Source organism: Acomys russatus, chromosome 8 (genome assembly GCF_903995435.1).
Source record: "Acomys russatus chromosome 8, mAcoRus1.1, whole genome shotgun sequence".
In the NCBI taxonomy this organism is placed as follows: Eukaryota; Metazoa; Chordata; class Mammalia; order Rodentia; family Muridae; genus Acomys; species Acomys russatus.
In genome coordinates, this window is record NC_067144.1 from 22261281 (window position 1) to 22286532 (window position 25252).

Genomic DNA, 25252 nt, shown 5'->3' on the forward strand with positions numbered 1-25252 from the left:
TCAAGATCAATGGCCCCCACACTGGCCAGTATTTAGGGGCTTACCTTTACAAGCTCTTGAAGGCCAATAGGGTTCTTTAGAAAGTACTAATGTGTTCAATTGGACTGACAAAGCTTCTTCTTTGGGCCCTGTACAGGCCCATCTTGTCTCAGAGCTTTCATACATGTTGTGAGGAAGAAATATGTAACCACAATTGCAAGGGGGTATTACACTGCAACTAAGGAATCATTGGAGAATTCTAATACAATAAAGTATAACTCCTCCACCAGCATGGGGTCATTGATCAAGGGTCATCATACAGCCTTTAAAACTACTGTGGGTCTCTGATGGCCCAGTAAGTGCTGATCACATGACCCTTGGTAGGAAAAATTAAAACAAGCCCAACTTCTGGCAGCAATTGGATCTATGACCTGTGGAGCCTTCAGTCCATCCGTGGACTTCCCCTAGTCCTTGTCTGTGAGCACAGAGGCCTCTGTGACCCCCTACACTTCCCTTTATCTTATTTTGTTCTCCCTCCTGTGAGAAGCCCTTGATACTGGCTGTTATCTCTTTCTGGAATGCTCTGCTAGGCAAGTCCATGTTTAATTCCCTATGACTCATCAGAAGCCTGTCAGATGCTATTTTCCTTTCCTTTGTACCTCATCCTCTCAACTCCTCAATCCCTCTCAATGCCCCCCTCTCTCATTCATTTTGTTTTTGTTTTCTGAGCCAGAGTTTCTCTGTGTAGCCTTGACTGTCCAGGAACTTGTTCTTGACTGGACAAGGTTGGCCTCAAACTCAAAGATCACCTTGCCACTGCCTCCCAAGTGCTGGAATTAAAGGCATATACCACCAACATCCAGCTCCCTTAAATTTTCTTACCCTGATCTCTTTACTTGTGTAGAAACCATCCCTTTCTAATCTACTCTGCACTTCCTGTTGGACTGATTTATTGATTATCTCCCTGGACTATGAATAGACTCTCAAACAAGACGAGGCTTTTTAATCCATTGTGTTTACTTAGACTAGTATCTGCCACACACAATATACTTCAAGAGCTGATTCTCTGAAAAGAATAATAAGCCAGATGTACCTTTGATAAAAGTCATGGGTAAACAATATCTAGAATAGAAAAGAGAAATCAATACAGACACAATTGATTTCTTTTTCAAATAATAAAAGAACATATTTATACCCAACCAGAAACTGAAATTATGGAATTTTCTAAAAATGGATACTTTCTTATAGTAAGCTTTATAGTTTACTAAAATTTAGTTTAAAAAGAAAGAAAGAAAGCATATCTAAACCTATAGCACAAAGGAATTGAAACAGCTGTTTTCAAACCACCCATCAAAATCTCTAACAGGCCAGACAGAAAAATTCTCAATGTCACATATTATTCCAGAAAACAGAAAACCAGAGACAGAATACCAATTCATTTTATGAGAGCAATCAAAATATCAAATCTAGATAAAATACCAGCAAAACAAACTCATCAAAAAGAACAAAGAGCACAAAAATATATCACAACCTACCAGGTTTTATTGCAAGAAATAAAGGGTTTGTCATAGGAGCATATTTTTGTAAGGTTTGTACTATTAGCATAAAATAATATGCTCATCTCAACAGATGAGACTCCACTTAAAACCAAGAGCCAAGCTGTTCTCCTGGGTATAGTGGCCTGCAATTCTGATCCTCTGGAGGCTGAGGCAGGAGGAATTTTAAATTCCAGGCCAGCTTGAACTACAAAGAGAAATTCTGTCTCAAAGAAATAAAGAAGTTCAGCTGGGTGTGGTGGCGCACGCCTTTAATCCCAGCACTCGGGAGGCAGAGGCAGGTGGATCACTGTGAGTTCGAGGCCAGCCTGGTCTACAAAGTGAAGTCCAGGATGGCCAAGGCTACACAGAGAAACCCTGTCTTGAAAAACCAAAAAAAAAAAAAAAAAAAAAGAAAGAAAAAAGAAATAAAGAAGTTCATCTGGTTGTTGCCTTTGTTAAATATTATTCTGGAGGTCCTAGTTCTTTTGAGAGAAACAAGAAAATAGAGTGAAATAAATTATAGAATTTGACAAGAGAGAGGGATAAATGTCAGTATTCACAGATGATAGAAACACAGATACACGCAGAACATGGTGGCGCACACCTTTAATCTCAGCGCTCAGGAGGCAGAGGCAGGTGGATTCCTATGAGTTTGAGGCCAGCCTGGTCTATAGCCAGGGATACACACAGAGAAACCCTGTCTCAAAAAAAAAAAACCACAGATACACACAAACACATACACACTCACATAGACACACACACACACACACACACACACACACACACAGAAGCTTGAGGCTATAGCTGAGAGGTAGAACACTTCCTGGAATATGTAAAACCCTTGTTTCAATTCGCACCACCAAAACCCAAGAACAACACTAAACAAAGCAAGAGTGAGAGGCTCCAGTGCTTACGTTTTCGTGGTTCTCCAAATAAAGAGGATGGCGCCAGATGTGGTGGCACAATGACGTAAGGGGCAGGAACAGAAGGATCAACACAAGTTCAAGGACAGCCTGATCTACACACATGGCAAGTTCCACACCAACCAGGGCTCACAATGAGACCTGATCTCAAAACACAGTAAGATAATGAGAGGAAAAATATTATAGGGATAATTATTAGAACTAAAGAAGTCTGGTTACTCGAGTAAAAAAGTCTCAGAGTGATTAGCAAAAAATTTTTTAAAATCTATAATAGGTGTCAGTTTGGCAGTAAGTACATAAGACAATGATTTAGAATATTAGTGAGAAAATAAATGAGATTTATATACTGCAGGTGAGGCTGTAACCCAGATAAACCACTTTAGAGGACCAATGACTCGGGACCCAATGCTTTCATGACCAGAAATCACTCCTTAATGCTTCACACTGCAGCAATCAATGCACATGGCAGGAAAGTCTGGGGTGAACTAACTGTCCTCTAGTGGACAGAAAGGAAGAGATTAGTTTATCATTAACAACCTATAATGTTTAAACAAAGGACCCAAAGCAAAAAAGAAGTTTATAATTTTTTCATTTGTTTGGATGATTAGAAGGTTGGTAAAAGACTGTTTCTTTCATCTTTAAGCTATTTTCTTATATTCACATTTAAAAGAGCAAAAGGTAAATGGAAGGAAACTATTTTTTTTCTGGAGTCAGAGTTTCTCTGTGTAGCCTTGGCTGTCCTGGAACTCGCTCTGTAGACCAGGCTGGCCTCGAACTCACAGAGACCCACCTGCCTCTGCCTCCCGAGTGCTGGGATTAAAGGCGTGCGCCACCTTGTGCCTGTGTGGTTGCCTATAAGTAGCATTTTCCCTTCTACTTTATTGTAGTTTTTCATGAATTTTATGTAAGATTTTATTTATTTTCTAACTTTTGTCCTTTTAAGGAAGATTTGCTTTTATTTTATGTGTATGTGTGAGTGCTTACACACCTGTCTGTGTAACACGAATATGCCTGGAGACCAAAGAGTCCAGAAAAGGCTGCTATATGCCCTAGAACTGGAGCTATAGGCAGTTGTTGGACACCATGTAGGTGCTGGAAACTCAACCATGATCCTTTGCAAGAGCAGCAAGTGCTTGTAATCACTGAACCACTCTTCTACTACTTAAAAAATAATAATAAGCCTGGAAGTGGTCACGCACGCCTTTAACCCCAGCACTTGGAAGGCAGAGGCAGACGGATCTCTGAGTTTGAGGCCAGCCTAGTCTACAAAGAGAGTTCCAGGATAGCCAGGACTACACCGAGAAACCCTATTTCAAAAAACAAAACAAAAACAAAACCAATAATAAGTAGTAGTAATAATAATAATAATAATAATAAGGAGGAGGAGAATTCACAATAGTGCAAAGGGGGTGCTGGAGTTTCTATCAGTATAGAAAATGCCTGCTTATCCTTTTATAATAAAATTTAAAATCTTAAACTGTTTTCTCCATTCAGCCCCTCCCCAGAGGCAACTTCTGTGCACATTTTATTATTATTTTTCTGCCTTCAGAGAAAACTAAACATGAGGCATAGATTAAGTATAAATTAAATATTGGGTTTTTTTTTTTTTAGTGGAAAATACCTAGAATTTAACCGAAGAGAGGGAAAAAAAATCTATTCTGCAAAGTTAAAAGCACTAGGCCTTGAAGAATATGTCAACCAACTCAGAACACAAGACTCTTCAGAGAAAGGAGAAGTGGTTGATGGGAGGAAAGACCTTAGAAGCCACTTCAGGATACTCTCGTAAGAAGAAATGGAAGGTGGTAAGGAAGTGTTCCAGATAATGCAGCCGAAATTCCCTGGTAATGGAGAACTGGACCTCCAGGGTCTGGGGTCTGGGTCTGGGGTAATTAACTCCAGAGAACAAAACAGTTAAGTTAGGCTTTGGGGACCAAAAATTCCCTCTTAAGCAGACCTGGGAGTTTGCAGCAACACACCCGAGGCCTTTATGAGGATGGCAAAGGGATGTGGAAGTCAATCATCCAGCCAGAGACCGTGTCCGACTCTCATTCAGAGGAAAGGGTGTCGCCGGGCGTGGTGGCTCATGCCTTTAATCCCAGCGCTCGGGAGGCAGAGGCAGGTGGATCGCTGTGAGTTTGAGGCCAGCCTGGTCTACAAAGAGAGTCCAGGACAGCCAAGATAACATAGAGAAACCCTGTCTGGGAAAAACAAAACACAAACAAACAACTACAACAAAACAGAGGGAAGGGTGTCAACACGTCTATAGTTATGACTGTTCTCCGTCCACCATGTTCCTTGGAGTGGAGGCACTATCTTCTTCATTCTCAGGCCAGGCACATGGAATCGAAGCTGCCTCCAGCTGGATTCCAGTCACCCCATTCTACAATGTCCCACCCCTGCCCCTGCCCCCTTGACTTGGGCTAATGGGATGTTTCAAGTCACAAACATGCACCATGTATAATAAATAAATAACTTTAAAAACAAACAAACAAACAAGTGTGCTCCATGACTCTTCCAGTCTTCGCCCTCTAAAGTCCGCTAGAGAATCTCCTTAACCACAGCAAGGTTCCAGTCAGTGGATGCGTTTCCTCCGAAGCTTACCACCAGCCAGTTCTCGAGGTGAGTGCCTTTCAAGAGGGCCGTGGAAGCCCTGCTGTTTGTCTAACTGTGCACTGAGGAGAGGCCGTAAGAAGGAAGATGTAATTTTGACCTCACTGAGCTCATGCTCTGGTGGCGAATGACCGAGTCAGCATTCACGAGACACTCATTCTAGTAATGTGGACCCAGAATAAAGGCTGAGGGCGGGAGAGTGAGAGCCTGATGCTGAAAAGACTTCTAGTCCAGCAGAAAAGGAAGGCTTGGTAGATGTGATTGGGCTCAGAGTACATGGAAGGCAAGGACATGAGGGAGGTCTAGGGCATCAGCCGTGGGAACCGAGGGCTTGGGTGAGGTTGGACAGAGAGGAATGACGTGTGGAGTGAGGGGTTTGAGGAATCTAGCCTGGTTGTTGATGACATTGAAAAGGAGGATCTTTCATCCTTGCCCCACATGTTCTACCTGTGCACAAAAGCATCCTGTCTGCTTAAAAGATTTGAGCCGGGCATGGTGGCGCACGCCTTTAATCCCAGCACTTGGGAGGCAGTGGCAGGTGGATTGCTGTGAGTTCGAGGCCAGCCTGGTCTACAAAGGGAGTCTAGGATAGCTAAGGCTACACAGAGAAACCTTGCCTAAAAAAAAAAAAAAAAAAAAAGATGAAACAAATCTTTAAGCTGGGTGATGGTGGCGCACGGCTTTAATCTCAACACTTGGGAGACAGAGGCAGGCGGATCACTGTGAGTTCGAGGCCAGCCTGGTCTACAAAGCGAGTCCAGGAGAGTCGAGGCTATACAGAGAAACTTGTCTCGAAAAACAAAACAAAACAAAACAAACAAACAAAAAAAGAATAAGATTTGAAAGTGTCATTGCCCCAAGACCACCAAATCTTGCTTTTAGGTTAAGGTGAATGGATAAATAATTTGGCCTAGGTTAAACCAAAGGTCTCACACTTGCCAGACAAGAGCTCTACTACCAAGCTATAGCCACAGGAAGGATTTCACACAGAGGCCCAGAATATATATTTTACATAAATAAAAATATTTTACACATACAAAATGTTTGTAATAGGGCCACACTATAGCCTTATAGCTATGTTTTTATAATTAGAATATAGTTTCATGCCTTACTACAGTTTAAATGTTTTTTTTTAGGAGGGGGCAGGGTTTCTCTGTGTTAGCCTTGGCTGTCCTGGACTCACTTTGTAGACCAGGCTGGCCTCGAACTCACAGTGGTCTGCCTGCCTCTGCCTCCCGAGTGCTGGGATTAAAGGTGTGCCACCGCACCTGGCTTTACGGTTTAAATCTTAAAAACTGTGGCTTTCACTTTACTGGGCTGTCTTCATTTTTATGACACACCAGCTGCAAGCTGGAAGGATGACGTAGACTTAAATGTTGACTGTCCAAGCGTGGTGCTTGCAGAAGAGTCCTGTGTTCCGGGTAGTAGCCTCCCTCCATCACATTGCTCTCAGGACACCACAGAATGGAGAAGGGTGGGGACTTCCACCACAGCTGACTGGAAGGTAGACGCCTGCCAGACAAGCAAAAGAGCCCTGGCCTTCAGTTAGCTCATGAGAGGTGCGTATTTCAGGCTATCTTGCCTGCTTCTCCTCAGCTTCCTCTGCCCCCCACCAACCTAGGATTAGATAGACCCTGAGCTTTCTGACACCCTAAGTCTGCAGCCTCCCCAGAAAACACGGCTGTGCTCATAACTGGTCTGCAGGTGACTTTGTCAGCAGTAACTAACGTAAACCCACCCTAGGGACCTTTTATTTTGGGGTGGGGGGGACAGGGATAAAGTGTTCTTTCAGGGCCAGGTTCAGTTAGCCAGCCTCCATAAATGTCAGGAAATGGAAATGAGGGTCACACCCAGCTGTTTCCTCCTACGCAACCAAAGGATAAGATACCAGCCACAGCTGCTCTCAAAAACCCTCAAGGTCTTGCAGAGACATGGAAGTAAACACAAAACCTTACAGGGAGCTGGAGTACAGGCCTGTAGTGCTGAGAGGACACGGGTAAAGCCGTCTGACTCAGGTTAGAGATGGCTTGCAGGAGTACATGCAAGCAGAGCACTGTGTACATAATAATAAATAAATAAATTAAAAAAAAAAAGAGATGACTTCAGAAAACATTCTTTCTGAACGTTGCTTTCCACCCAGCCTGATGACCTATGTTGGATCCCTGGGCTCCACATGGTTGGGAAAGAGAATCAATGTCCGCCAATGGCCAGATTGTCCCCTGACTTCAACACGGTCACTGTGATGTACACACACACACACAAAATCAATCAACATAATTAACAGAAACGTTTAAAGAAAGAAAACACAGCCAGGCGTGGTGGCGCACGCCTTTAATCCCAGCCCTCGGGAGGCAGAGGCAGGCGGATCACTGTGAGTTCAAGGCCAACCTGGTCTATAAAGTGAGCTCAGGAGAGCTAAGGCTACACAGAGAAACCCTGTCTGGAAAAACCAAAAAGAAAAAAGAGAGAGAGACAGAGAAAGAAAACACCTGAGCCCTGGGTGGCCATGAAGAATCGCACAGCACGGCAGATAACCGAGGGATCATCTTTGCACTTGGGTACTTTCCTCGTTCCTGCCCCTTTGAGCTTTTCCTTTGCCTTCATCTCTTTGTCTCTTTTCATCCCTTTTTTCTCCTCTTCCTCCTCTGGGTGGCCTTAAAGCAACTATGTTCTTTTTCCCTTTCTGTCTCTACCTCTCCACTGACCCACTGGATTTCCAAAATAGCCCTTTTAAAGAACAGGAGACATTAATCCAATAAGCACTGCCGTTGTTGACAACAGTGACAACAGTCAAGCCGATGGACAAGGACTCCAGAGGCCCTGCTCACAAGTACCACCTGATCCCTTCCTGCACAGGCACCTCAAATCCCTCCACATTGAGAACTTGCATTAGTTTTTGTCCTAACCCCAACCAGGGATACCTGGTTCTGGGCTCCTGACCTCACTGTCTGTGTCTGAGACTCTGAGCTTGCTGCGAGGTAAGGTTGCAAAGAAACTGTGAGGACCGTTTCCTTCCAGGCTTCCCACCCTCAAATTTCTTATTTATTTATTTATTTTTATGAGACAGGGTTTCTCTGTGTAGCCTTGGCTGTCCTGGACTCGCTTTGTAGAACAGGCTGGCCTCGAACTCACAGCGATCCGCCTGCCTCTGCCTCCCGAGTGCTGGGATCAAAGGCGTGCGCCCTCGGCTCTCCTAGGAGCCTATGGGATACACTCTGTCTTATTCCTAAAGTGGCTTACGACAGTCCTGTCTCCTTTTCTCTCATGAACGATGCACTAATAGTAAAATCACCTGAACATACGCCACAGTCTGAGGTTGGATTTGTACACAAACTGCATGCAGTCAGTCCTTCACAGCATCCCAATTTGATAAGGATAATCCCCCAAAGGCGGATAAAGAAAAGTCACTTCCTCAAAGCCCTGCTGATAAGACACAAAGACAGATAGATATTCAATTAAGTATCTGCTCCGTCTGTTCAAGGCCTTGCTGCCCGCTGGGAGCAGCCCTCTCAGCATGCCCCGTATACAGAGTGTATGCAAGAGACTGGAGCCCCAAACCCTCCCCGTGCAGCAACAAACAACTCAGGGAGAAACAAACAAAAAAAGAAACCAACAAACCACGGGAAGCCTAGCAGCACCTTGAAAAGCCGCCCAGGCTATAAGGAGAGAATAGATCCCTGTGAGCCAGGAAGAGATTCTGAGCAGTGCAGAGGATTGCTACCAGGAAGCAGGGGACAGGAAAGACCTCTGTCAAGGAGGTGAAGGCTATAAACAGCCCCAAAGTCTGAGCAGCTCCAGATGGACATAACAGAAGCCGAGAGATGAGAAACATCTAAGAGGGGGACAGAAAAGCAGTCTGTTGCCGGGAGGTGGAGAGAGAGGAGACCCTTCTGGGCATGCTGCTCCTGGGCTCCCTGTACTGTGCATGTGCACGTGCCTGAGTGCATGTGTGCATGGGTGTGTGTATTTGTGTGCACGTGTGTGACAGGCATGTTCATGCATGTCCTGTGTGCATTTGAGAGTTAATCAATGTTTGTTTGGCTTTTTAAAAAATATTTAATTTTAATGTAAGTGCATTGGTGTGCATTTCCAGTCAGAACTTGGAGTTACAAACATTCGTGTGTTTTGTTAGCGTCACCTTGGCCTGGACAAAACGAAAAGGTTTGTAATTCGGGTTTTAGGAAAATGAGGCTGGAGATCAGGGGAAGTTCTGGTCTCACCACCACTCCCATTATCATAAGAGGGTTTTCCCCCTGTTCTTTTAAAGTGACCTCCGGAGAGATAAAGGACTTTTAGGGGACCTTCCAAAGTCAGTGCTGTGTAAGAAGGCAATTTAAGAAATAAGATTCCACCCAAGCCCCAAGCCGTTGGCTTACCCAAACTTCCAATGCTGAGCCATAAAAGTGGTCCCCACAACCAGAGGCATCTCTCCCAGAGGCCAGGAGGCATCGCTCGCTCGCCTGGAATCTTGAGCCAGAATGGAGGAAAGTCCTAAAGCCTGGGATATCAGATAGCCCAGCCTCCCACCAAACGTGCAACACCCACTAGGGACTTACCAATCATTAACTGGCCTCTTGGCTTGTAAAATAAGTAAATAAACAAGCCTTCCTATTTGTTTAACCCCTAGCGTTTTCACTTTTTTCTCAATGAAGATAAGCACCCTTCCCACATCTTTTTTTTCCCTTTAAGCAAGGGGACTTTGAAACACACTGTTCTTCCTCTCTGTGCCAAACAAGATCAGGAAATGACTTTCCACACCTCTCCCATTTCCCGTCATGAAATGTCATCGATGGCCAAAGCAGCCTTTCATCTCCTCGTGGTTACAGAACTCTCACTGTAATGGAATTTCTGTGGATATCTTTGTCCCTGGGAAGACCGAACAGCAAGGAGGCTGGAAACTTTTTTCACTTTTGGATCCCCGGAGGCCTCATCCAGTGTTCAGCCAACAACACACGTGCATGTGCATTTACTGGACAGAGTAAAAGGAGAGCAAATGGTTCTGCAGAGTGCTGCCTTCCACAGACTCTTAGGGAAAGAAAGTCCAGTCCAAAGAAAGAAAGTCTCCTCTGAGAAGAGACATCTTGCTGCCAACTTTATAAAGAAGCAACCATAGGTAAGGAGACAGATGTGGAGACAGACACAGATGATGGAAGTGGCAGCACTGGGCCTGGAGGCAGGGAGTCTGTCCTATCATGTGGTAGACCTCCTAGAGGTAGTGGAGACCACAAGGGGTGATATCTTTGCAGGCTAGGGCAGGGCAGGGCCCTTGCCAAGCCAGTGGTCCTACATGGAAGCACACTGCTGCAAGACAGAGTGGACAGCAGGCTGGTTTCATCCTTTCTGAGCCGTAGCTTTTGTGCGGGAGCTGTTGTCACACATGCTTTACTGCTCTGTAGGGGCACATTAAGAAACACAAAGTGAGCCGGGTGTGGTGGCGCAAGCCTTTAATCCTAGCACTAGGGAGGCAGAGGCAGGTAGATTGCTGTGAGTTCAAGGCCAGCCTGGTCTACAAAGTGAGTCCAGGACAGCCAAGGCTAACACAGAGAGACTCTGTCCTGAAGGGGGAAAAAAATAAGGATAAGAAGAAACACAAAGTAGGCTGGGCATGGTAGCACACACCTTTAATCCCAGCACTTAGGAGGCAGAGGCAGGCAGATCGCTGTGAGTTCGAGGCCAGCCTGATCTACAAAGTGAGTCCAGGACAGCCAAGGCTAATACAGAGAAAGAGTAAAGAGCAGGACAGGTTAGGCCCAGGACACAGGCTCTGCACAACTGCCTTGGGAGTGTCCCTGGCAGCCTAGGCAATTGATTAATTCCTGGTTCAATGAGAGAGAGAGACAACTGTCTCAAAGACCATTAGTGGAAGTCAGCAGACAGGATCTCAGCCCTACACACACACACACACACACACACACACACACACACACACACACAAACATGGTGAAGAATGAATCTCTACCCACTGCAATCCCCTACTTGCAGTTCGCATGATCCATAGAAGGCCTCATGGTCACTATTATTTTTTCTTTTTTTTTTTCTTTTTTTTTTTCTTTTCTTTCTTTCTTTCTTTCTTTTTTTTTTTTTTTTTTTTTGTTTGTTTGTTTGTTTTTTTTTTTGTTTTTGTTTTTTTGTTTTTTTTGTTTTCCGAGACAGGGTTTCTCTGTGTAGCCTTGGCCATCCTGGACTCACTTTGTAGACCAGGCTGGCCTCGAACTCACAGTGATCCGCCTGCCTCTGCCTCCCGAGTGCTGGGATTAAAGGTGTGTGCCACCACGTTATTATCTTTTCTTTATATTTTTTTATTTTTATTGAAAATAGATTCTTGCCTCGTTCAACACATCACAACCACAGTTTCACCTCCTTTCACTCCCCCCAGCTCCTCTCCCACTTGCCCTCCCTCCCCCCCCCCCCCCCCCCCCCCCCCATCTACTCCTCTTCAGAAAAGAGAGTTTGCAGTCAAACAGAACAAAACAAGATACGAGGTACCAGGCGCAGCACAGAGGACCTGGTAGAGACCATGCAGGCCCGGTGCTTGCCGCTCCAGCCTCTGTGAGCTCCTATGAGCCCTGTGGAGTTGATTCAGGGGGCCGTGTTCTCCTGGTGTCTTCTACCCACTCTGACTCCTGCAGTCTTTTCCTCCTCTTCTGCGGGACTCCCAGATTTCTGAGGGGAGGGGCCCGGTAGAGACCTCTAACTAGACTCCCTCTCTTTGCTCAATGTCTGCGCCGTTTCTTTGCAGCCATTCTCATTGGCTGCTGGAGGAAGCCTCTCTGGTGACAGTGAGACAAGAACCGAGGAGTACAGCAAAATAGCATTAGGAGACATTTCATCGGTTTTTGTTGTTGTTTTGCAGTGCTTGGTTCTACCCTAGGTCTCTGCGCTACCCAGTCTTAGTTCCTGGCCACACAGGAAGTATAGGGAATGGGATATCTCTCGCGGGTGGGCCGCGTGTTAAACCGAACGTTGGTTGGCCACCGCGACACGTTCTGCACCACCATTGCCCTGGTACGTCTTAGAAGAGATTGTAGTTCCAGGGGTTTGTGGCTGCGTTGGTGTCTAGGTTTCTCTTTCCATAGCCACTAGAGTACCTTCCCATGTCAAAGAAATTAGAATGGAGAGGTGAAGGCTCCATGTAGGCACTAGCTCAACCTCTCTATGTTCTGATTTGTTTTGTCCTGTTGTTTTCTTATTTTTTGTTTTGTTTTGTTTTTTTATTTTTGTTTTATTTTTTGAGACAGGGTTTCTCTATGTTATCTTAGCTATCCTGGACTCACTTTGTAGACCAGGCTGGCCTTGAACTCACAGCGATCCTCCTGCCTCTCAACTTCTCCATGTTCAATGAGCTGTGTGGATGTTGTCCTTGGCAATCACCCCCCCCCCGACCGCGCCCCCACCCCACCCCACCCCGCAGTAAGTTTTCAGAGAGGACCCTCTGTCTTAGCATCTACCTGGGTTGTTTAGGGATCTCCATGGAAACGGCTCGGCCAACAACTCAAGGAAATATATTTCCAGTCCCACCACCTGAAGCCTTGCCTGGCAACAAAAGATGACAGTTTAGACTCTGTATCCTCCATCACTAGGCGTCCTCACTAGGGTCACCCTCATAGATTCTAGGAAGGTTCAGCTGCATTAGGTTTTCACGCCGTCCCCCAAATATCCCCTAATTCTAGATGTCTCTGCCCGACTCTCTCCCTCCATCCCTGGCCCCCAACCTACCCCTCCCACTCTTGTCCTCACCTGACTCCTCCTGTCCGTCTGCAAAATCTGTTCTATTTCCCTCTCCCAGAGAGACCCATGCTTCCCCCTAGAGCCGCCCTCGTTACCTAAGCTCTCTGGGTCTGTGGATTGTGGCTTGTCATTTACCTAACAGCTAAAATCTACTTACAAGTGAGCACATATCATATTTGTATTTCTGGATCTGGGTTACCTCACTCAGGATATTTTTTTTTTCTAGTTGCATCCATTTGCCTGTAAATTTCATAATGTCACTTTTTTAACCCCTGAGTAATATACTATATTTGAAAAATGTACCGTATTTTCTTTATCCGTTCTTCAGTTGGGGGACATTTAGGTTGTTTCCAGATTCTGGCTATTATAAATAAAGCCACAATGAACATAGTTGAGCAGCTGACCTTGTGGTAAGATAAAGTGTCTTTTGGGTATATACCCGAGTAGTATAAATGGTCTTGAGGTAAATAGATTTCCAATTTCTAAAAAATGTTTTATTTTATTTTATTGTTTGTTTGTTTGGTTGGTTGGCTGCTTTTTGAGACAGGGTTTCTCTGTGTAGCCTTGGCTGACCTGGACTCTCTTTGTAGACCAGGCTGGCCTCGAACTCACAGTGATCTGCCTGCCTCTGCCTCCCCAGTGCTGGGATTACAGACGTGCCTGGCCTTCTTGTGGTTCTGATCTTAGCCATCCTAACACATGTAAGATGAAATCTCAAAGTGGTTTTGATTTGCATTTCCTGGGTGATGAAGGATGTTGAACATTTGTTTCTCAGCCATTTGAGATTTCTCTAGTGAGAATTCTCTGTTTAGATCTGTAAACTGACCCCCACTTTGTTTTGTTTTTTGTTTTTTGAGACAGGGTTTCTCTGTGTATAGCCTTGGCTGTCCTGGACTCATTTTGTAGTGAGGCTGGCCTCAAACTCAACAGCTATCCACCTGCCTCTGCTTCCTAAATTCTGAGATTAAAGGCATGCGCCACCATGCCTGGCTTCTGTACCTCATTTTTTTTTTTTCCTTTTTTGGTTTTTTCAAACAGGGTTTCTCTGTGTAGCCTTGGCTATCCTAGACTCGTTTTGTAGACCAGGCTGGCCTTGAACTCACAATGATTTGCCTGCTTCTGTCTCTTGAGTGGTGGGATTAAAAGCATGCGCCACCACTACCTGTCTTGTACCCCATTTTTTTGTTTGTTTGTTTTGTTTTTGGTTTTTCGAGACAGGGTTTCTCTGTGTAGCCTTGACCATCCTGGACTCACTTTGTAGACCAGGCTGGCCTCAAACTCACAGTGATCCGCCTACCTCTGCCTCTCGAGTGCTGGGATTAAAGGTGTGCGCCACCACGCCTGGCTGGATTATTTTGTTTTTTAATATCTAATTTCTTGAATTATTTATATATGTTGGGTATTAGTCCTCTACTGGATGTGGAGTTGGTGAAGGTCTTTTTCCATTCTGTGGGACGTCTCTTTGTCCAATTGAGGCTGTTCTTGGCCTTGTAGAAGCTTTTCAGTTTCATGAGGTCCCACTTATTGTTTGTTGACCTTTGTGCCTGTGCTACTGGTGTTCTGTTTAGGAAGTTGTCTCCTGTGCCAGTGTGTTCAAGGCTGATCATTCCTGTTTTCTCTTGTATCAGGTTTAGTGTGTCTGGTTTTATGGTGAGGTCTTTGATGTACCTAGACTTGAGTTTTGTGCTGGGTGATAAATCTAGATCCAATTGCATCCCCCACATGCAGACATCCAGTTGCATCCCCCACATGCAGACATCCAGTTGCATCCCCCACATGCAGACATCAGTTGACCAGCAACATTTGTTGAAGGTGTTGTCTTTTTCCCAGTGTGTATTTCTGGCTTCTTTATCAAAAATCAGGTGTCCATAGACATCACCATTTTCTTTTTTTTTTTTTTTTCCCTTTTTTTTTTTTAATTAATTTATTCTTGTTACATCTCAATGTTTATCCCATCCCTTGTATCCTCCCATTCCTCCCCCCCCCCATTTTCCCATTATTCCCCTCCCCTATGACTGTTCCTGAGGGGGATTACGTCCCCCTGTATATTCTCATAGGGTATCAAGTCTCTTCTTGGCTACTTGCTGTCCTTCCTCTGAGTGCCACCAGGTCTCCCCCTCCAGGGGACATGGTCAAATGTGAGGCACCAGAGTACGTGAGAAAGTCGTATCACACTCTCCACTCAACTGTGGAGAATATTCTGACCATTGGCTAGATCTGGGAAGGGGTTTAAAGTTTACCTCCTGTATTGTCCTTGGCTGGTGCCTTAGTTTGAGCAGGACCCCTGGGCACCATTTTCTTATTAGTCCTCTGGCAATGTTCTATCTCAACTACAGCTGGGTGTGGTGGTGGCACATACCTTTAACTCCAGTACTCGGGAGACAGAGGCAGGCAGGCAGATCTCTGAGTTTTAGGCCAGCCTGGTGTACAGAACAAGTTCCAGGACATCCAGGGCTACACAGAGAAACCCTGTCTTGAAAAAACAAAACTTTGAAAAAACAAAAACAAAGCCATAACACAGTTCTAACCTATTACACTCTCTCTCTCTCTCTCTCTCTGTGTGTGTGTGTGTGTGTGTGTGTGTGTGTAGGGTGCTCTTGCATGTACAGGTTACGTGTGATAACACAGAACATGTGTGGTAGTCAGAGAACACCTTTCAGGAGTCGGTTCTCTCCTTTCACCGTGAGAGATCCGGGGTTTGAACTCACATCATCACATTTGGTGGCAAGCACCTGGACCCACTGAGCCATCTCTCCTGCCTCACAAACATTTTCAAGCTAATGAAGAAAGCATCCTCGTTCTTCTTTCCAGGATGCTTAGACTATGTCATAATGTTTTGGGGTCCAACTCCAAATGCACCCATCCCACACCACTTAGGAACCTAATCCACCTTGCCCAGTTCCTCTCCAATTTGAGCTGAGGGTATGACATTAGAGTTTCCACTCCTGGTACCCTGTATGTCCTACATGTGAGAATGTACACACACACACGCACACACACCCATGCACGCTTCGGGACAAGGCACAGTAAGTGAGCACAGCCAAGGAGAGTTGAGACATCTCCAACTGACCCAGTTCATCTTCCTTGTGGATAGTTAGTTCTCAAGACCAATTGCAGACTGTGCAGGGAGCACAGCATCCTGAACCAGGAGAGAACTGGCCGGATGAATCTGGTCTCTAATCCAGCCTTTCTGCCTCCTCTTTCCCAGAAACTGGAGGATTTCAATGCTTTAGCCTCTCGTGCGTGCGTAACACCCAGGGCCGGTTGCTCTCTTGGTCCCTGAGCTGTTGTGCAAGTGGGACACCTACAGGGGACAGCACTCCTGAGCCTTGTGAACGGGCAAAAAAGCACCCTAGGCTCATAGTATCCCTGCTCTGTGTGTAATCAGTCTACTTCCTATAACCTGGGGAGAGGAAGGGGAGTCCTGTCTTGGTTTAAGGCAAGTTAGTAGCAAAAATACAAGAGTCACTGCACACACACACACTCTAAAGTTGTATGAAGGAAGAAAGCATTGTATGTCCTTTGTTCCATACCATATATTTTTAGGTACGCAAATACCCATGCCCGAGTGCCTATAAAAACTCTGTGAAAATTCTCAATAAAAGGGGCTTGATCAAAGACTTGCTCCCCTTCTTTGTGTCTTGTGTTCTGCCCCTATACAGGAGAGTCTCCTCCCGAGCATTAGTCGAACCCTGGCGGGCCGGGTCATTTTATAGCCGGGCCAGTGTTGACAACTGAACCCTAGCCTTGCTTATGCTAGACAAGGGCTGTGAAACTGAGCTACATCCCTAGCCACAACTTTTCATTTTTAAATCAATGTTTCTGTTTTCCAAGAACAAATAGATGGAGACCTGTGCTACATTTGTCCAGATAAAAGGTCATAGGAGAGAGGTTGGGTTTTTTGTAATGGACACTGAGGCCCCAAATGACCCTAAAGCTCCAACTGTGCAGACAGAACCATTTGCAGTTTTGTAATGGAAGTTTGATGCTAAAATTCTATGACTAATGTTTGTTCTCAAAGTTAAAATCATCAGTCTTGCAGGCTTATCTTTGGGGGGTGCAGAAGTGAAAGGTAGAACCGAGAAACTCATCGGGAAACAAAAAACCTGTGAGTCCTGTGGGAAGGATTGTAAGCTTTGTCACAGGTGAAAGCAGTCTTGGCGGGCTTTGCCCTTGGACACACCACGGATACTCCCTGAGATTAACCTTGAGATAGACTGGGTGGAGCCATCCTGGGCCTAAAATAAAGAAAGCGACCCTAGAGACTTCACCTAAACTATTGTGTTTCTAATCGACTCTCAATGGGAGAGGGAGACCAGCCCTTGCACGTGAGATAGGCAAGCAGAGAGGACAGAGAGGAGCAACAGGTTCAAACCGGGCTTGAGCACACGTGGATCCGGGAGAGGATCAGCAAACAGGCCAGAGACACCTAGGGACCCGTCCCATGGAACGGATACCGGAAGGTTCACTCTTGTTTCCCTTTAACCTTTTTTCCCTTTTGTATAAGCTAGTTGGGTTGTACAATAAAGTTATAAAAAAATAAGGCACCAGATACAGTTTTTAAAGAAATGTCACCAACATTAGATAGCATAGTATCACATTACTACTCTTCCGTTGAGTGTGTCATGTCACATACTATTGCATGAAAAAACACACTCCACAAGGCATGTCTCCATTCTATACATGTGGACATAAAGGTGGGACCAGGTTAAATAGTTTTCCCACATCCACACAAAGCAGCAGAGGTAGGGTTGTAACCTGAAAAGCTGATGCCAGTGAGCACATTTTTATCCACCAAGTATGGGTTACATCACCTCCCTGCAACCCTCAAGGCAGGCAGCATCACCCTACCTTCCAGTAGTCCTAGAGATGTGGAGCCCAGGACATGCCTGGTAGTAGAGGGGCTCTCAAGTCCATGTTCGACAACCATCTTTTTAAATTTCACCTTCTCAATGCCTGTCACTTCTTTCCACTTTATCAGTTGTACTAAAATAAACTTGAAGTTTCTATTTAAATAAGCTTGGGGGTGGGCAGAGGTGTCTTAAGAGTATATAGCCTATGCTTGACTGGAACTCATTATGTAGACCAGAATGATCTTACATTTGCTGAGCAGCCCAGGCTAGCCTCAAAATTATGGATATATATTTATGGCTAACTTCCTGCCTCAGCCTCCAGAATGCTGGGATTACAGGCATGGAGTATCATGCCCATCTTAAAATTAAATAGACACTAAGTTTGAGATAGAATACTGTATGAAGAAAACAGTCAGCCCCTAATGTGGACTGACAGGTATAGTGTTGACGTCACGTGCTAAGTATTGACCAACATAGGAAAGGCTGTGCTTGTCAATGCTGTGGTTGGAAGAACTGTCCTCTATTAATAAATACAAATATCAGTTTATGGCTTTGCAAAAGGGAGAAACCAAAGGACTCTGTCACATGCCTCTGCATCTCTTCTCTGTTCTTCTTCATCTGTAGCATGTTTCAGAATTATACACGCTCCCCCCACAGTTAATCAGATATAAGAAGGAAGTTGTGCTAAGTTTGGCTTATAGTCAGTCATGAGACACTCAGGTCATCCGAGACTTGTGGAGGTTATCTGAAATGGGCAGTCTTGTGGGATGGCGCCCTCAACCCATGGGTCCGAAGCTAACTACACGGATGGCATCAGCACGAAGTTTGAGGAAGTAGTCAGTGTCTTCTGGGAATGTATGGGGAAACACTACCTCAGATCTGCGAGTAGAAAAAACACTTCAATAAAGCCCAGCCTGCTCTTCCTGGCTGTGATTTTGTGTGGACAACAGCCCTCTGCTGTGTCATTTAGTTGCTCAGAACTATTTACCTTACAACACTCTGTCCCTCCTCTTCCTTTCCTTTTCCATATGGAAAAGCCCTTACCTAATCCTAAGAGGCCACTCTGAAACCCCCAACATACTAATGGCAAGGCTACTCGGTAGTTCTCATCTGAATGAGCTGGGCTGATAAGCCCCAGTCCTACCCTGTTTCAAAGCTGTTAACAAAGGAAAGAGACTCGTGATGGAGACTGTTTACTGGTGAGCACACAGCTTAGAAAAATGCAAATTGCCACCTCTACAATCTTAGGCAGCAAAGAAAGCAAACAGAAGCACTATCCAGAGTTCTGTGTATCCTGGAGTGTTGCACAGGACTGCCCTGCATGTTGGCACACATGGTCAATGGATAAATATGACAGGTGCATGCTGGAACCACACTTTTATTGACCTGTTTGGGCATTATGAATCTAATTGGTCATCTTTTTCTTTGTTCGCCTTGTTCTCTTTCCCTTTTCAAGGATTACCAGTTCAGAGTAATGTTTGAGGAGGATATTTGAAAAAAAGTCTGAGGCTGGACATGGTGGTGCATGCCTTTAATCCCAGCACTCAAGAGACAGGCAGAGAGCTGTGAGGCCAGCTTAGTCTACAAAGGGGAGTCCAGGACAGCCAAGGCTAATAGAGAAACCCTGTCTCAAAAAAATAAAAACAAACACAAACAAAAAAGTCTGAAATCATGGGCTTTCCCAGTATGCCTGTGAAGAAGTGAGAAGCAGCATACAACCGAATAGGATGTCTAGGGTCTTATCTTGTCTGAGTGATTAAAGCCTACCCCAGCTTATAGTAGATGACCCCATAAGCCTCCTGCACTTTCTCCTCCCTCCTACAAACCCAGGAAACACCAGGAAACTAAAGCAAAAATAGCAGGAGTCAGAATTCTGTGGTTGTACAGTTGTGGGGGGTGGGCCTTAATCAGTCAGGCAAAAGTCAGTGGATACACATTCAAAACTGGCAAGGCCTTTTATGAGGACAACCCTGAAGACTGCCTGGGCAGAGAACCCAGACTAGACCCCGGATGACCTTGGAGAATCCTGCCCATCCACATACCCTGTGTGGCTGGCTCCCTTCCATTCTGGTCTCACTTCCCTTCTTCTACTGATGCTTCCTGGAACTGCCTCCCAAATAACCCACTCCACATCTCTGCCTGGGCCTACTTGGGGTAGGTAGAAGACCCAATCAAGTGGGGGAAAAAAAAAATCAGACAAAGCATTTAAAACAACTCCATGATAAAAACAAAAAACTCAAATACAAGGATATAGGGGTTCTGGAACGGGAAAAGCAGACCCCATCAACTGAAATAAACACATTCCCAAACACAGGGATGAACTTGGGGAGAGCAGGGTGAGGGCGGGGAGGTGGGACTAAAGGTGCACAGGGGCTTGTTATCTCAAACTCTTCGAGCAAAAGATTAGGATTCTTGACACAGGAAAAGCTGAAGAGACTAAGAAGAATCGGGGGCTACTGGGAAAGAAACCACCAGAAACAGACCACCCTCTCCCTAGGGGTCACCTGCAGGGTCTTCTTTTGACCCAAGAGTATACAAAGCCCTTGCTGCCTCTTCTAACCGCTGCCGGTATTCGAGCTTCTCATAGTTAGAAGGATTTACTCCTTTAAAACCGTGCATCACTCCCCACCAGCAGCCAGCAATGACTGCTGTGGAGTCACTGTCTCCGCCGTGGAAAAAGGCCCTGTGTGCTAGCTCCTTCCAGGAATCCCCTGCAGCGAGGAGGGCATCATAGGCAATCATGGGGGCATCGTGTCCGCTGCTGCCACCCCAGCCAGAGTAACTCAGGTCGATATAGAACTGATCTCTTTCCTTCACACCAAAGGGCTGCGGGAAGACTGGAGCTGACTTGCCATCCAAAATTCCTCTAAGTTCCAGGTACTTTTCCCATTCTTTCTGGAAGTAGGACCTGTGGAGGGGAAGTCAATTAAAAAAGCTTATGTCAAAAGCTTTAAGGACCCTATACATACGTAGCAGATGTGTAGCTTGTTTCTCATCTGGGTCCCCTAACAATTGGAGCAGGGCTGTCTCAGACTCTGTTGCCCGCCTGTGGATCCCTCTCCCATAGTTGGCTGCCTTGTCTGGCCTCAGTGGGAGAGGAAGTGCTCAGTTCTGTTGTGACTTGATATACCAGAGTGGGTTGGTACCCATGGGGGAGGGGGATATAAAGGTGGGCCTGGGAGGAGAGGAGGGAGGGGGCTGTGATCAGGCAGTAGTGATTAAATAAATGGGGAAAAGGCTATATGGAAAAGGACCAGATAGATGTGTAAATAGAGAAAAGCCCAGAATGACTCCAACATCTCATACTAGTGTCATAAATTCACAGGGAAAAACCCTAAATTAACTCTACAAGCCATCCACACAGTGTTTACTAACCATCTACATAAACCAAGCATGGACACAATTGCTCAGTAACGATAGTATGGGTCAGGCTATAGGGCAGGTAATAAAGACTTGTTTCTCCAGGTCCAGAGCAACATCTTATCATCTTTCCAGAGGAACTCTGGGACATCACGATCACGGGTAACTTCAGTAAGAGCCTCTGGGCCTTTTTCTTCTAAGAAAGATAATGTGAAGTAAGTCCTTAGAGGGAACAGGTGGCCTGCCACTTACTGGCTCCTGGAGAAACCTATCTCTTTCAAAGAAATACTGGAAAAGCAAATCTCAGGGAAGTAGGAGATAACTGAGAAAAACACATCTCTGAACTGGCCAGTCACGAAAGTTATAGAAAGCCAGACTGCAGAGGACGACCCATACTTAAGAGAGGACTGCACATGCCTACACACCGAGGCATCCACACATGAAAAGAAACTCGAAATCCTGAACAGATGGCCTGGACGGCGCAGGCTTGTGAAGACTGTGGAGGCACCTGTGACCTCTGAGCCCTAGATACAAGCATGTGCACACACAGGGTCTGTCACATGTCAGCTGGGACACACACCTAGAGACTTACCAGTGTTGAAGGTTTTCCTCCACAAAGTAGCCTGACTGGACAATGTACTTTTTGGCTTCTGGTAGCACTTCCATCAGACCCTTCCCCCACTGCCATGGGGATGTGCCATTCACGGCATACGCTGTAAAAAGAGCTGATGCAAGGCTTCCAAGGTAGCCTGTGGGGTGGTGGTGGGTCATCCGGCCACTCTCAATGCTCACTTGGATCAGCATATCCAGCTGGCTGGGGTGAGGAAACCTCAGCCCGATGCACATGGCACGCATGGCAGCCCCGCAGCCGCCCTCTCGGTCGCTGAAGGGAATCCTCCAGCCTTCGGGCCTGTTGGGTTTAAGCTTCATGGCATTTTGCATACAAGCGCCACCTAGGGATGCATCACACCGAGCAGAGGGTCAGAGTCGCCAAACCAAAGGACCCAGCGAGAATAAAGAACTAAACTGGCTCCCAAGTTTGTCTGAATCAGAAGAGTCATGTACATGACTGGGACGGCCCCTCAACTTCAAAGCCCAGCCCAACAGCTAGCCTTCTTTATATATAGCCCTTAGTGTGATCTTATGAATTAACAAAGCAGCGTATACACAGAGAAAGCCTTGGAATCTTGCCAGTTATTAAAGTACTCAGAAGAGCTGAAAAGGTAGCGGTACTATAACTGCTTTTATTTATTTTTCAAAAAAGAGCTTTCTATATAAAGCAGACTGAGCCGGAAGCTGTGGCACATGCCTGTAATCCCAGCACTCAGGAGGCAGAGGCAGGCAGGTCTCTGTGAGTTCGAGGCTAGCCTAGCCTACAAAGCGAGTCCAGGGCAGCCAAGACTACACAGAGAAACCCTGTCTCGGAGAGAAAAAATAGTATGTGTTAGTACACATCTGTGATCTCAGCACTTCAGAGGCAGAAGGGAGTCCCCAATTGTTGTGTGTGTGTAGTGTTTGTGGACATATCCATGTGCATGCCGAGGCCAAGGAGGTTGCCCAGTGTCCTCGCTCTCTCTTTCTCAGTCCCTTGATGCAGGCTCTAGAGGTAGGCTAGAGCCCAGCAGGCTCCAGTGATCCTCCTGTCTCTGTCTCCTTTTGCACAGAAGTTATACATGCAATTTTTCATGTGAGTGCTGGGGGGATTTGAACTCAGGTCCTAATGCTTGCACAGCAAGTGTTCTTAACTAGTGAGCTATATCTCCAGCACGTCCCACACCACCCCAAACTCCTTCCTTATCTTCCTGCTTCCACTTCCCAAGTGCTGGCACATTTTTGTACTTTGTTATTTTCATAACACAGTTCTTGTTTTTTTTGGTTTTTCAAGACAGGGTTTCTCTGTGTAGCCCTGGCTGTCCTAGACTCACTTTGTAGACCAGGCTGGCCTCGAACTCACAGCAATCCGCCTGCCTCTGCCTCCTGAGTGCTGGGATTACAGGCGTGTGCCACCACCACCCGGCTATAACACATTGTTCTGAAACCTACTTTTTTCCTGTTTTAGTCAATTAAAACCTTTCCATATTAGTAACTACTCATCTGAACAATTACATAACTGACTGTGCCACCATATATGTTACATGAATCCAAAGATACACTACTGTTTCATTGATACTTAAATGTTCCACAACTCTTTCCTCTTTTGATTTTCTCAAACAGAATCTCACTACGAAGCCTGGGCTGGTGTTGAAATCAAAGTCTTCCCAAGTGTGGCTGACTGGCTCAGTACCACTGCCTACCCCCCATGCACACTCTTAGTGCTGCCTTGGGTCTATCGCTCCATCCTTAGGCGCCCCAACTGCTGCACTCACCTGGTGCCCGGCCATCCATGTCTCCCATGCATTTCTGGTAATGTTTAGCTAGTAGGGAATACAGCTGAGCCAAGTCCGGGGATTTGCCAGCCTCCACGAGGGCTTCCGCTGTCGCCAGGTGCATCACTGTGTCGTCACTGACTCTCCACTGTGCCACGTCTATGGCTTCCAAGTCACCCATCTGGGCCAACTGTTGGTGTATCTTCTCCCCATCCCGAAGGAACTCCCACTTCCCATTGAAGTACCCCAGGGTGTCACCAGCTGCACTCAGCACCATGGCAGCCACATACTTCTCCATCAGCCCGCCACCCATGGTGAGCTTGGCACAGGCGGTCTTATGGGGCAACTCAGTCTCCTGGAGGACAGAAGAAAATGAATCAGAAAACAAACAAAACTGTATTTTACTGAGCACTCTCTGTAGGGACTGTATTTAACCCTCATGCCTGCTCTATGACAGGATTTGCTCCTAGTACATCTTAACCCTGAGTAAACCAATCGTCATGCAGCTAGTGCAGTTTCCTAAGTCCTCAGAGAACTCAATCAGGCCGCAGAGCTAACGAATGACAGGGCCAGGACTCCAGCACAGAACTGACTCCCAAAGCGCATCTCTACCTGTGTCTTGGACTCTCGTGGCAAACCCATTCAGTCCTACAGGTTGTTTCCCCTTTCAGCTGAGATGTGACTTTGGAAGTGCAGCTCCCCACTGTGTACAGAGTGACACTATCGGTAAGTGTTCACAGATGAAGAAACAGATGCTAAGTCCACACAGTGAAAAGGTGCAGATCACGGAAGCCCAGCTTCCAGCTCCCCGTCAGAGTGCTTCACCTTACATTATGCAGCCTCAGCCCTCGCCTTAACCTTGGGCAACTTCTTGCTGGCTCATGTAAAATGCAAGTGACAAAACCCAGCAACAACCTCCCAGACGTGTTGTAAGGAATGAACAAATGAATTCTCATGAAGTGCATAGTGAGCACAACTTTGTGGTTATTTTTATTACGCATCAACAACTAGTTCTTTAATTAAGCTGGAATACTTTGGCCACAATCTTTCCTTTACCGGCAATGTTTAAAAACTCTTAAATGCTTTATTTTTATTTTATGTGCTCTGGCTTCTTGTGTCTGTGTGAGGGTGTTGGATCTCCTAGAACTAGACTAACAGACATTTGTGAGTTGTCATGTGGGTGCTGGGAATTGAACTCAGGACCTCTGGAAGAGTGGCCGCTGGTCTCAGCTGCTGAGCCATCTCTCCAGCCCCTTGTTTGTCCTTTATATGGTAAGAGCTCTATCTATAGTACTGGATTGCAAATGATAGTCCCACCACAAATGAAGTCCTTGCTAAAGCACTGGCTTCCCTCTCCGCCTTAGGCCAGGTCCTCGCTGCATGCACTGCCGGCGACTCAAAATTCAAACTGCTCCACTCTCTGTCCACTCCATCCTGATGGAGGGTGATCTAACTAGAATAACCGTACCACCACCCACCTCATGAACAGGGGCAAACCCTCTGCCCTCAGCTCAAGCCCTTCCCACATCCAAGTGCCTTTGTCCCCCTCTACTCACCCAAACACTGTTATAGGCTTAGTTCAAGTGCAGGAACCTCCACAGTCCTTCATCTAATCACACTGCTCAGGATGAGGGTCCAGGCAGGCAAAGACCTGGAGAAGCAGAAGGGAAAGGCACACTGAGCACTATAACAGGCAGCTCCTGACCAGGATACACATACACACATACACACACACACACACACACACACAGAGCTTTGTTTTGTTTTTCCAGACAGGGTTTCTCTGTGTAGCCTTGGGCTGTCCTAGACTCACTTTGTAGATCAGGCTGGCCTTGACCTCACAGCAATCCACCTGCCTCTGCCAGGATTAAAGGCATGTGCCACCACGCCCGGGT

General features: G+C 46.0%; 2 protein-coding genes across 2 annotated transcripts in view; both read right to left on the reverse strand.

Moving 5' to 3' along the window:
- The window catches only part of Pla1a (phospholipase A1 member A), a 33611-nt gene extending 23890 nt beyond the window's left edge, over window positions 1–9721 (reverse strand). The window contains exon 1 of the mRNA XM_051149903.1: window positions 9427–9721. Coding sequence (XP_051005860.1) covers window positions 9427–9499 — 73 coding nt within the window. The 5' untranslated portion in view covers window positions 9500–9721. The remainder of the gene's footprint in view (window positions 1–9426) is intronic.
- Window positions 9722–19762: 10041 nt separating this feature from the next.
- On the reverse strand, window positions 19763–25011 carry Adprh (ADP-ribosylarginine hydrolase). Its single transcript, XM_051149905.1, has 4 exons — window positions 24914–25011; window positions 23358–23712; window positions 21584–21944; window positions 19763–20539 (listed from the first exon to the last, which is right to left on the reverse strand). Exons 2-4 carry the CDS (start codon window positions 23668–23670, stop codon window positions 20125–20127), a joined length of 1089 nt encoding a protein of 362 aa, XP_051005862.1. The 5' UTR covers window positions 23671–23712; window positions 24914–25011; the 3' UTR covers window positions 19763–20124.
- Between the last annotated feature and the right edge of the window lie 241 nt (window positions 25012–25252).

What these genes read in the sequence shown, in the direction of transcription:
- Adprh (XM_051149905.1), bottom strand. Translation starts at nt 23,670, where the DNA reads ATGGGTGGCGGGCTGATGGAGAAGTATGTGGCTGCCATGGTGCTGAGT. An exon ending in CATGGATGGCCGGGCACCAG is followed by an intron (nt 21,945 to 23,357) that starts GTGAGTGCAGCA and finishes ATGCATCCCTAG; the next exon opens with GTGGCGCTTGTATGCAAAAT. An exon ending in GAGGAAAACCTTCAACACTG is followed by an intron (nt 20,540 to 21,583) that starts GTAAGTCTCTAG and finishes TCCCCTCCACAG; the next exon opens with GTCCTACTTCCAGAAAGAAT.